This window comes from Notamacropus eugenii, chromosome 5, assembly GCF_028372415.1.
Source record: "Notamacropus eugenii isolate mMacEug1 chromosome 5, mMacEug1.pri_v2, whole genome shotgun sequence".
Lineage (NCBI taxonomy): Eukaryota > Metazoa > Chordata > Mammalia > Diprotodontia > Macropodidae > Notamacropus > Notamacropus eugenii.
In genome coordinates this window covers 375,978,013-375,989,595 of record NC_092876.1, presented here as the reverse complement: position 1 = coordinate 375,989,595, position 11,583 = coordinate 375,978,013, and the positions used below count along the sequence as shown (strand labels likewise).

The following is an 11,583-nucleotide window of genomic DNA, read 5'->3' as shown; positions in this document are numbered from 1 at the left end:
GCAATTTGGTACTGATACATAAAACCTTGGTAAATTTCTTTTACACTTATAGTCTAATGTGTGTGACAGTGCCATCAGAGTAATGATGACATGACTTGCACTTTGTTTTAAGTGAGGGAGGGCTGTGCAGGTCACCAGCCTCACTTCTCCTCCAGAGCCATCTGAATCCAATCTCACCTCAGACACTTGACCTTGGGCAAGTCACTTAACCCCAATTGCCTCATCCTGGGTCATCTCCAGTCATCCTGATGAATATCTGGTCTCACTTATAGTACTTATAACCTAAAGGGCATTTGCACTTTTATGGTGAAAGCTTGTTTCTGGGTTAACTTTGTATCCCAGGGTATTTTTACATTCACAGGATATTATTTAAAAAGCTGAAGAGCTAATAAATTTGTCATTTGTAATTCTCATTTTGAGTTTTTGTTTCTAAAGGGATGTCTGTTTGAAAATTTGCTCAGGCAGGTGACTTGACTGGCCCCTGAGTTAGATCTGCAATAGGAATCCTACCTTCCTAACAGCTCTTCCCTCAAACCTCTATGAAGATTTTCCTAATGTTGATGCCAGCTTTCCCCTTCAGACTTCACATAGCACTTTGTTTTATATCTCTAAATCAGTTTTCAAACATTACATGAAACAGTCTACATTTTCATCTTTCTTCTTTATTAAACTCCATGAGGGCAGGGATTAAACTTGCACCTTGTATTTCTCCCAAGCCTTAGTACAGCATTCTCTGTTCATTGTGTGCTATTAATAAAGTGTTTTTGTGGCATTATTAATTACCTGGAGGCCTAGCTATCAGCTTGGAAATAGCTATCACCTATTCAATTCTTAAATGGACTTTGATAAAGAAGGAGTTGTGAAATTAATTTGACATAAGTTGTGATAATGCCTCTTGTAATAATTTCACTTTATTTCAAAGGACAGAACAAAAGCAAATCCCCTGAAAGAGAAAAGAATGATTTTTATAGATCTTTTTATTAGTGTAAAAACATCCTTAGGATATCTGAAAAGAAGACCTAAGTTATTAGTGGTACCTGTTTAAATTTATCATCCCTTCTTATCAGAAATTTGTTTTAGGTGGTCAAGTTCTCTCAGGACTAAGCCTAATTTCTTACTGAAGCCAGTGCTGAAGTCTAAGTTCAGAACAGATGAACCCTTTAGAAGAGGGAGAGTGCCTAGCCCTTTGGGCCCAGAAGTGGTTTTCATTGTTAAAAATGGTATTTGTTTGCAGTTCCTATAACAAGGAGTCCTAGGGGTAACGACAGTCCTCAAACAATGGTAGAGTTGATGATATGATATCCCAAGATAACTGGATGAATAAGAAGAATGGTCTGGGGCAAGCTAGATGTAGTCATTTAGATGAGTTTGCCACTGGCCGTTCAGCTAAGCCCTGGGGTGTAATTCCAAAATGACATTCGTGGAATATACTCCATCCTCACCTACACCTCTTAGAATTCCTAGTTTCCTTCAGGACTCAGGTCAAGCACCACTTTCTACATCAAGCCTTTCCTAATCTCCCCAGCTGTTACAGTCTTCCCCCAATCTATATATCACCACCGGACCTAGATGACTCCAGAGGAAACAATGAGGCTGGTGGCTTTGCAGAACTCCAGTCCAATTCATTTGCATGTCATGGTATCACCTCCTGAATGTCTTGGTCCTCTTCTAAAACAAAGAACAAACAACTAAAAGGTGAAAACTAATAGCATGGTGCACTGAAGAAAGTGTTGGATTTGAAATCAGAGGACCTGGGTTTGAATATTGCCTCTACCACATACTAGTTACATGACCTTGGGCAAATCACTGAATTCTTCTGGGTCTCACTTTTCTCACCTGTAAAATATGGGAGAGTAGATAACTTTTATAAAAGGTAACTTTTGTGTCTAAGTCTGATCCTAGGAAGCTTTAAATAGTTCTTTATAATACACTGAGAACTTCAGATTCTTTTTTTTAATTAATTTTTTGGTTAATTTTTAATTCCGTACTGTCTCCCTCTCTCCCCAACCTACACTAAAGAAGGCCAACATTTCTCATACAAACACACACATCTGTAGGTATATGTATATATCTCTCATATATGTGTGTATGTATATATGTAAAACAACACTATGCATATTTCTACTTATCAGTTCTTTCTACATAGGCAAAATGAACTGGAGCAGGAAATGGCAAACCATTCCGGTATCTTTGCCATATGGAGTCATGAAGAGTTGATCATGACTGAAACCACGGAATAACAACAAAATCTTAAGGTACTGTACAAATATGAATAATTATAATGATGATGAATAATCCTATAAAATATATATTCCTACTGAAAATATCTTATAAGTTCTTTTGAACTTTAGAGATGAAAGAAGCCTTAAAGATTATCTAGTCCAATTACCTCATTTAATTGAGTCCCATACTAATTTGGTATAAGTAAATAAGTAAGACTTTGGCCACATAATCATGTTGATTTTTCAATAGATGAGAATATGAATCAGTTTCTGGTAATGTAATTTTATTCTAAAGCATGTTGTACTATAAAATTATTTTTTTAGCTAGAAGGCATAATTTTCGAACATATGAAAGATTTTAAAAGTGATACTAAAATGAGAAAGAACCTTCATTTTTCTACTTTCCCTAGTTATCTGTCCTGTTTCCAGCTGCAGATACTTTATATCTTCAGCCTACTCATTTCTGATGTCCCAGAGCTGCTAGTGCCATTACTTATTTAGATCATGGCACTGCCCCTCTCACCCCACCCTCCTTCCTTTACATCTTCCTAGCTCTGGAAGTAAAGGAGAATGGCAATTCCATTTTTAAAGGTTTCAGCAGTTAGAGTTTGGGATACATAAGCAAAGAATATTATGATTTTTTTATGTTAGTGATCTGTATTTTCTGTTCTTCATTTTATCTGTTTCTCACCTTGTTAGGGATAAGTAGTGATGGGAAGACAGAATGTTAACATCAACTGTGTGGGTAAATTCAATGGAATTATAAGTTTATGCATAGAATCAAACATTAAGACTGGAAGGAACCTTGGAACTCTAACACACCAGTTTTCTTTCATAGAAGAGGAAACCCATAGAGAAATCACTTGCCCAAGGTTACATGAGGAATTTGTTTTGTTGTTCAGTTATTTCAGTCATGTCTGACACTTCATGACCCCATTTTCTTGGCAAAGATACTGGAGTGGTTTGCTTTTTCCTTCTCCAGCTCATTTTACAGATGAGGAAACTGATGCAGACAGGATTAAATGATTTGCCCAGGGTCACATTGTTAGTAAATGTCTGAGATCAGAGAGAGATCAGCTCCTGATCTTCCTGACTGAAGGCCTGGCACTCTATGCACTGTTCCATCTAGCTGCCCCTACATGAGGAAGACTCAGATTTGAATCCAGCCTCTGATACTCACTCGATGTTTATATGTGACTGGGAGCAGACCTGCTTCCTCATCTCTAAATTGGGAAAAATAATTCCTGTGGTGGTTGGCTACCTCATAAGGCTGTTGTGAGGTGAAAATGGAATAATATATACAAAGCATTTTATAAAGTTTAAAGTGTTGTATGCATGTATATTATTGTTATCACCACCACCACCATCATCACCACCACCACCACCACCACTACCACTACCACTACCACTACTACTACTACAAGTAACTACTACTACTATTATAGCTGAATTGGGGCTCCTGCCACATCTAGTCCAGTCTGTCTTCCTTAATAAACTTCTTTGTAAAGTTGGTTAGATAGAGAACAGAGGAGCTATCATTAAATTCAGATTCTATAGGGGCAGGTAAGTGGTGCAGTGAACAAAGCACCAACCCTGGAGTCAGGAGGACCTCAGTTCAAATCTGACTTTAGACATTTGAAGCTGTGTGACCTTGGGCAAATCAGTTGCCTCATCTCTCCCCTCAAAAACAACAAAAAAATATTTTTTAGTCACTGTGCTGTCAATTGATTCATTGACCAACCAAGAGGTAGAGAACTTGATAAAGAAGAACATCATGACCCCTGAAAAGCTGACCAACAGAGTGCGTCAACAAAGTTTGGCAGAAAATACTCTGTAATTTTCTACACAACCATCCTGACCATAGAAGATGTTCTGTTTCATGAATCATTCATAAGCTCATCCATTGAGGACTAGAAAGAATGATAGGGAACATCTAGCCCAGCACTCTCCTTTTCTAGTTGAGGAAACTGAGGTATACAGAGGTTAAATTACTTGCCCAAGATGATTCAGGTATAAATATAAAGGGGGAAGAGTAAGGATTTGAACCCTGGTCCTCTGACTCCAAATCCAGCACTCTTTCCAACATTCCACACTAAAAACTTGACAGACACCAACAAAGTTCTAGAATATGAAACCTCCAGATGCTGAAGCATTCTTCTTTAGAAAAAATAGTCATTTGTTTGAAGACACCACATGCCAGGAGAGAATAAATAAAAGCAGAAAAACTCAGAAGCTGCTTCCTTTGAAAGAAATAGTGTGTATTCATCCTTTATTGCTGAAGAAGACCATGCTATCAGAGAAATGATATGATTTGCACTTGACTTTGTTTTTTGAGTGCGGGAGAGCCGTACAGGTAACCAGCTTCACTTTTCCTCCAGAGCCATCTGAATCCAGTGATCAGATATTCATCAGGATGACTGGAGATGACCCAGGATAAGGCAACTGGGATTAAGTGATTCCCAAGGTCACACAGCTAGTGAGTGTCAAGTGTCTGAGGTGACATTTGAACTCAGGTCCTCCCGACTCCTGCACTGGTGCTCTATCCACTGCACCACCTAGTTGCCCCTTTGACAAGAAATTGTTCATCTCAAGGAGGGAAGGCAGAAGAAACCCTTGCAGGATATCCTGGAACACAAGTAAAACAGTACAACAAAAGTGTGAAATATTCTTGAAATACAAGCATTTTTCTCCTTTAAGAAACAGTCTTGGGATGGCAGAGCTATGTGGAACAGAGAAGCTCTCTCTGATAAGTTTGAGCAGACTATAGACCCATCAAGGAGAGATGCAAATGAAACACTATGCAAATAGCCCCTTCAGTCATATACTACTGTCATCCTCTCCAACTCATTATTCAATGTCTAACTGTGTGCAGTTCTCTGTTACATAGGGCACAAAAACAAATGGACAAATATAGTCTTTGAGAGGACGTCTTGACCCTTTCAACAGAATGTGCAAATACTAATATTAGTCTCACCAATGATGTCAACAATAACAACAAATGTTTATGAGTGATTCAACATAAATGAAATAATATATTACATACTATCTAAATAGTGAAAATGAACATTATTTATTGGTTAACTTTGGTAGGAAGTTATATTCTAGAGCTAAGTAAAAAGAATATATTTTCATTACCTTTCTTTCCTTCTTTCCCTCCCTCCTGCTTTTCTTCTCTCCCTTCTTCTCACCTATATTCCTTTTTCTCTTGTTTCCTTCCTCTTTCTAGATTATCAAAATAGTTAAACTTGGAATTATAAGAGACATAGGCATGAATCCTGCCTCTGGTACTTGTTGGTTGTATGACCACACACAATTTACTTAACCTCTTTGAATTTCCATTTCCTTGTTTGCAGAATGGGGAATGATAATAATACCCATAGTAACCATTTCGTAGGATTGTTGTGAGGTTCATGAGATAATTCGTATATGAAATAATTAGACCTTCATGCTTCTAGTCCAAAATCATGGGATAGAATCAGATGACTTAATTTTTCATGGATGATTTCTTAGTTTGAGGTCCTTGTATGTAATAAAGCAGAGCCACAGTTAGGAACTTTTTACCTAGAGTAAAAAGTTTTTGGAGGTGGCAGTGGCAAAGGAGAAAGTTGGATTGGGGGAACCATCATCCTAGGAAAGATACTGACTTTACTCCCTGTGGGAGTTAGAGAGTAAGTGAATGAGAGGAACAGGGTAATAGGACCTTGAGTGTGTTATCCCTGAAGTCATTTTCAATGTATGACACAGCAGATCAGTGTAGGACTCTGAGGTAGATTTCTTATAATGAAATGTGTTCCTCTTTGCATTCATTTTTAGTGCCCTGGTGAAAGTCCTATTTGCCCAGTGCTTGTAAGAGAAAAACAAAAACTAAGGTTGAAAGATTGTAAGTTACTTGAGGAAAGGGACTCTTTTCTTGTGTCTTCCTATCCCCAGTGCCTAGCATAGGGTCTGGTATGTCATAGGTGATTAATAAATGCCTGTTGATTAAGCGATTGGTTAAAAAATCTACCATGAAAGCTCTGATAAGCTATAATTTATTTTAATGTAAAATTTGGATCTTTTTTAAAAATTTGTTTTCAGTTTTCGTCAATCACTTTCTTAAGTCTTAAATTTTCTCCCTTTCCTTCTCCTCTCCCTCCCCAAGATGGCTTACAATCTCATATGGGTTCTAGACATATATTCTTATTAAACACATTTTCACATTAGTCATGTTGCATAGAAGAATTAAAACAAATGGGAGAAACCATGAGAAAAACCAAAACAAAACACAACACAAGAGAAAATAGTTTGCTTCATTCTGTGTTCTGATTCATAGTTCTTTCTCTGGATGTGGATGGCATTTTGCCTTAAGAATCCTTTGGGAATGTTTTAGGTCTTTGCATTGCTTTGGCCTATTTAAATAAAGTAATTGGCAATCATTCTGGAGAGCAATTTGGAACTATGCCCAAAGGGCTACAAAAATGCGCATACCCTTTGATCCAGCAATATCACTTCTAGGGCTGTATTCCAAAGAGATCATAAAAATGGGAAAGGGTCCCACATGTACAAAAATATTTTTAGCACTCTCTTTGTGGTGGCCAAGAGCTGGAAATTGAGGAGATGCCCATCAATTGGGGAATGACTGAACAAGTTGTGGTATATGAACAGGAAGACTTCAGAGAGGCCTGGAAGGACTTATATGAACTGATGCTGAGTGAAAGGAACAGAACCAGGAGAAACTTGTATACAGCAGCTACCACAGTGTGCAAGAAATTTTTCTGGTAGATTTAACCATTTACAGCAATGCAAGGACCTAAAAAATTCCCAATGGACTCTTGAGGCAAAATGCCTTATACATCCAGAGAAAGAACTGTGGAACTGGATCGCAGAATGAAGCAGACTCTTTTCTCTTGTGTTATGTTTTGTTTTGTTTTCATGGTTTCTCCCATTCATTTTAATTCTTCTATGCAATATGACTAAGATGAAAATGTATTTATTGAGAAAGTATGTATAGAGCCTACGTAAGATTGCACACCCTCTCGGGGAGGGGGTGAAGAAGGAGTAGAAAATCAAAGATATATGGAAGTGACTGTAGAAAACAAAACAAATAAATTAAGTTAAAAAATAAAAAAATTAATTGAATGGAGAAATTATTAAGCTTTATAAATGGTTCCTTGCTGGGGATGGAAGCTCAATTCCATGTGGACAGTCTCGGGCGGGTAAAGGTGGGAACTTCTAAATCTTAGAGTTCTCACGAGGCCCCCCCAGGAAACGACTGGGAATCGAGGTGAACCGAGCTATCTCGTGTATTTCCACCTCTTCCCGTGAGAGACGTGATGGGAGAGAGCTCTCCCCGCCCTCGAGATTGTCCCAGATCTGGGCACACCTAGTTACCTAACAGGCACGGTATTCAGATGCAAACTATGCGGCTGGAGAGCTTAAGTAGGATCAGGAAAGCCTGAAAGTTCTTTTGGGCGGAGGGGCCACGTGTGAGGACAACAAGGCTCCACTTTTCCTCTCTCTTCTCTCCCCTCCCCCTCTCTCCCCACTTATACTTCTACTTCCAATCTCTTATTGTAAGATCTTTGCCTCCTTGGGAGATTCTTCGCTCCCTCCTAAGGAAGAATTCCCCTGCACTTGTAACTAGACCCTGAAATAAAGCTCAACCCTTGTTCGACTCTGGAACGTCCTTTCTCTCATACGAGCATCCGGTTTGGCCAACCGAAGACCTCCGATAGAGGTAAGGGAAGACTCGGGTAGCCCTCAGGCCTCTAGGCCTGGCAGTTGGCGCCCCAAACAGAGGACTGGGAGCACAGATATCCTGGGTGCTTTGGGAACACCCGGAAGGGGCTGTGAAAGACGCGAGTCCTGAAGCCTAGATTCGGAAGGAGAGAAAGAGTGAGAGTAGCTTCCCACACCCATGGGAAAAGGGCAGGGATGGGGAATCAATTGCCAGTAATAAAGCCAGAGGAACAGGAGGTCTGGGCTGAGATACTTTACAGGGAATGCAGGGAGGCGGGGGTCACTATAGAGTTAAAACGACCTCCGAGAATTTTGTAAAAGGATTTGGAAAGTTTCTCCTTGGCTCGAGCCGACAGGAATATCAAGAGAAAATGGGGATCGGTCGGAGAACAAATGACCGCTTATGAGCAACAATGCCCCGGGGAGCTGGAGGATTTAGATTTCCTGATATTCGGTGTAATTAAGAGCCTTTTGGAAGGGCCGGAGAGGCCAGGGCGGGATTGGAATGAGAGTGGAAGCGGAGAGAGGGGAGGGGAGAACCCTGGTAAGCAGAAAGTTAAGGAGTGTAGAGAAAAAATAGATTCGGAGCTCCATCTAGCTGATGGGAAAGGCGAAGCAGGGGAGCATACGCCGTGTCTTCCCTCTGCGCCTCCTTATAGCATGCTCCATTTGTCAGACAGTCTAGGGCCACAGTCCAGTTTGGAAAAGGGAATACGAAAGGCTATAGAGAATGGAGAAGACGTAGGGACATTTCCTGTGCTAAAAATAGCGGACCCCAGTGTCCCCGGTGGGGTTTGGAGGAGCCACGTACCTATAGAGTGGAAGAGAGTAGCAACTCTCAAAGAGGCTTGTACCAAGCACGGCCCCAATTCACCCTTTGTCATAGCCATGCTTGAGACTCTCAGTGGTCAGTTCGTTCTGACTCCTAATGACTGGAAGAGCTTAGCCAGAGCCTGCCTTACCCCTGGGCAGAAAGAAATAAGTACAGGGAGGGGCCAGGATCAGCTTCCCATAGCTATTGCCCTTCCCTTAAAGCACTCAGTTCAAATCCTGTTACTAAAGGAAATAGGACAGAATAGACCTGAGTGTACAATCTGGCTCAATGGAATTCCCATGACTGGCCTCCTTGATACTGGAGCGGATAGGACCTGCCTTAGCGGTCGCTCAGTACCCCGGCACCGGAAGCTTAAAGAAAGCCAGAGACCAGTGTGGGGAATAGGAGGGTGCCAAAATACCTTAGAGACAATGCACCCAGTAAAGTGGGAGGCAGAGGATCGCCAAGGGACCGTATGGCCGTTGGTGATTCCAGGACTTAGTTTTAACATCTGGGGCAGAGACATCATGAGCCGCCTGGGGATGAAGCTATCAAATTTTTAGTAAGGGCCATTGCTGTTTTACTGGAGTCCCCACCCTTGAATTGGAAGTCAGACACCCCGATTTGGGTGGAGCAATGGCCCCTGACTCCAGAAAAACTCCAGGCACTACAACTATTGGTTAAGGAGCAATTAGAAAAAGGAAATATAGAGCCATCACAGTCACCCTGGAATGCTCCTGTGTTTGTTATAAAGAAAAAATCCGGGAAATTCAGGTTCCTTACAGATGTTAATCAAGCATTTGTAAGCACCTGGCAGCAGCTATACCAAAATAAACAGCCAGTATGCAGCCTTATCAATTTCACCTTAAAGGCGATTCTCGCTAAACAAAAAAGGGGGAGATTAAGAGGTCGCCTAACACAATCAGAGCTTGATACAGCTGTGTATACACACAATTTTTGCATATCTCAAAAAATTCACATACTACTCCAGCTATGAGACATTTTGTGACTATTCCAAGACAACCCCACAAGGAAAGTAATACCCAGGCTGGAAATAAGGACACATGGGCCATGGTAAAGGATATGGCCTCAGGGAAATGGAAAGGTCCGTATAAGATACTAATATGGGGCCCAGGGTATGTTTGTGTCTCCACAGGAAAAGGGGATGCGTGGATTCCCATTAGAAGGATCCGTAGGTGGAAACCGGTGTTGGAGACAATGGAGACGCAGGAGGCGGAGACCCCAGAGAGCCCGGAGACCCCGGAGAAGGATCATGCACCACCTGAGCCTGCTGCTGACAGCTTTAACCTTGCTGCCCAGAGAGGAGGCAGCCCTCATCACAACCGCAGACACTGCTGCTGACAGCTTCCCATCTAGGCATCTCTTTCCAGCGGCTGAAGGAGGACTTTGATATCACAAACCCAGGACATTGGGGGGGGAAGGGGTGACCAACTTTTCGGGAGATGACCAACTTTTCGCCTGAATACCACAGGCTTGGCCATTCAGGCTTGGCCGTTGAGATCCATTTGCATGACTGAGGGGGTGGTGATGTGTAAGGTGCCAGCACTAGCTGCTTCTCTTAGATTATGCTTTGGAATTAGTGATTGCCCTTTCTCTTGTTGTAACTCAGCCATTTAGCTTCATCTTTGTTTTATTTGATGCCTCTCTTTGTCAGTTGTGCTAGCTGCAGATTTCTGTGTGAATGAAGTCTTGTTGTGGGGTACTCATATGCTAAACGCCTTCCTAATCCACTCAGCATCCAGCCACTATTTGCTCTAGAGCCATGTGCACGCTGCGCAAAACAAAAAGGGGGAGATGCTGGGGATGGAAGCTCAATTCCATGTGGACAGTCTCGGGCGGGTAAAGGTGGGAACTTCTAAATCTTAGAGTTCTCACGAGGCCCCCCCAGGAAACGACTGGGAATCGAGGTGAACCGAGCTATCTCGTGTATTTCCACCTCTTCCCGTGAGAGACGTGATGGGAGAGAGCTCTCCCCGCCCTCGAGATTGTCCCAGATCTGGGCACACCTAGTTACCTAACAGGCACGGTATTCAGATGCAAACTATGCGGCTGGAGAGCTTAAGTAGGATCAGGAAAGCCTGAAAGTTCTTTTGGGCGGAGGGGCCACGTGTGAGGACAACAAGGCTCCACTTTTCCTCTCTCTTCTCTCCCCTCCCCCTCTCTCCCCACTTATACTTCTACTTCCAATCTCTTATTGTAAGATCTTTGCCTCCTTGGGAGATTCTTCGCTCCCTCCTAAGGAAGAATTCCCCTGCACTTGTAACTAGACCCTGAAATAAAGCTCAACCTTTGTTCCACTCTGGAACGTCCTTTCTCTCATACGAGCATCCGGTTTGGCCAACCGAAGACCTCCGATAGAGGTAAGGGAAGACTCGGGTAGCCCACAGGCCTCTAGGCCTGGCAGTTCCTCTCATAAAAATGCTATATTTTCTTTTTTTTTTCAATAGCAAATGAATTTAATTAGCACTATGAAACAAATAACATATAAGGAAAATCAAGTAACAAAAAACATTCTCTACATCCATATACAAATAGATATTAATTCCATACATTTCCCCAGAAGGGAAATGGGATAGATCTTTCCTAAGGAAAACACATAAGGTAGGGAAACTATTCCCTAGGTGGGTTCAGAGCAGTGAGGCTGAGAAAATTGTCAACAGGTCCATATCTGATATCAGTGTTCTCTCATCTCTGGTAAACGTGGGCCTTTTGGAAGAGCAAGCTGAAGTAAGTGGAAGGACTCAGCTTAGCTGCAAGGTAATCAGGACACCATCTGAATTCCTGCTCCACAACCTTATTGATATCTCC

General features: G+C 41.7%; 1 protein-coding gene across 1 annotated transcript; it reads left to right on the top strand.

The window, feature by feature from the left end:
- Positions 1 to 2,150: 2,150 nt before the first annotated feature.
- On the top strand, positions 2,151 to 11,072 carry LOC140506776 (uncharacterized). The gene is made up of 2 exons (XM_072614330.1): positions 2,151 to 2,255; positions 5,449 to 11,072. The coding sequence occupies exon 2, from the start codon at positions 8,334 to 8,336 to the stop codon at positions 9,315 to 9,317; it is 984 nt and encodes a 327-aa protein (XP_072470431.1). The 5' UTR covers positions 2,151 to 2,255; positions 5,449 to 8,333; the 3' UTR covers positions 9,318 to 11,072.
- The last annotated feature ends 511 nt before the right edge of the window (positions 11,073 to 11,583 follow it).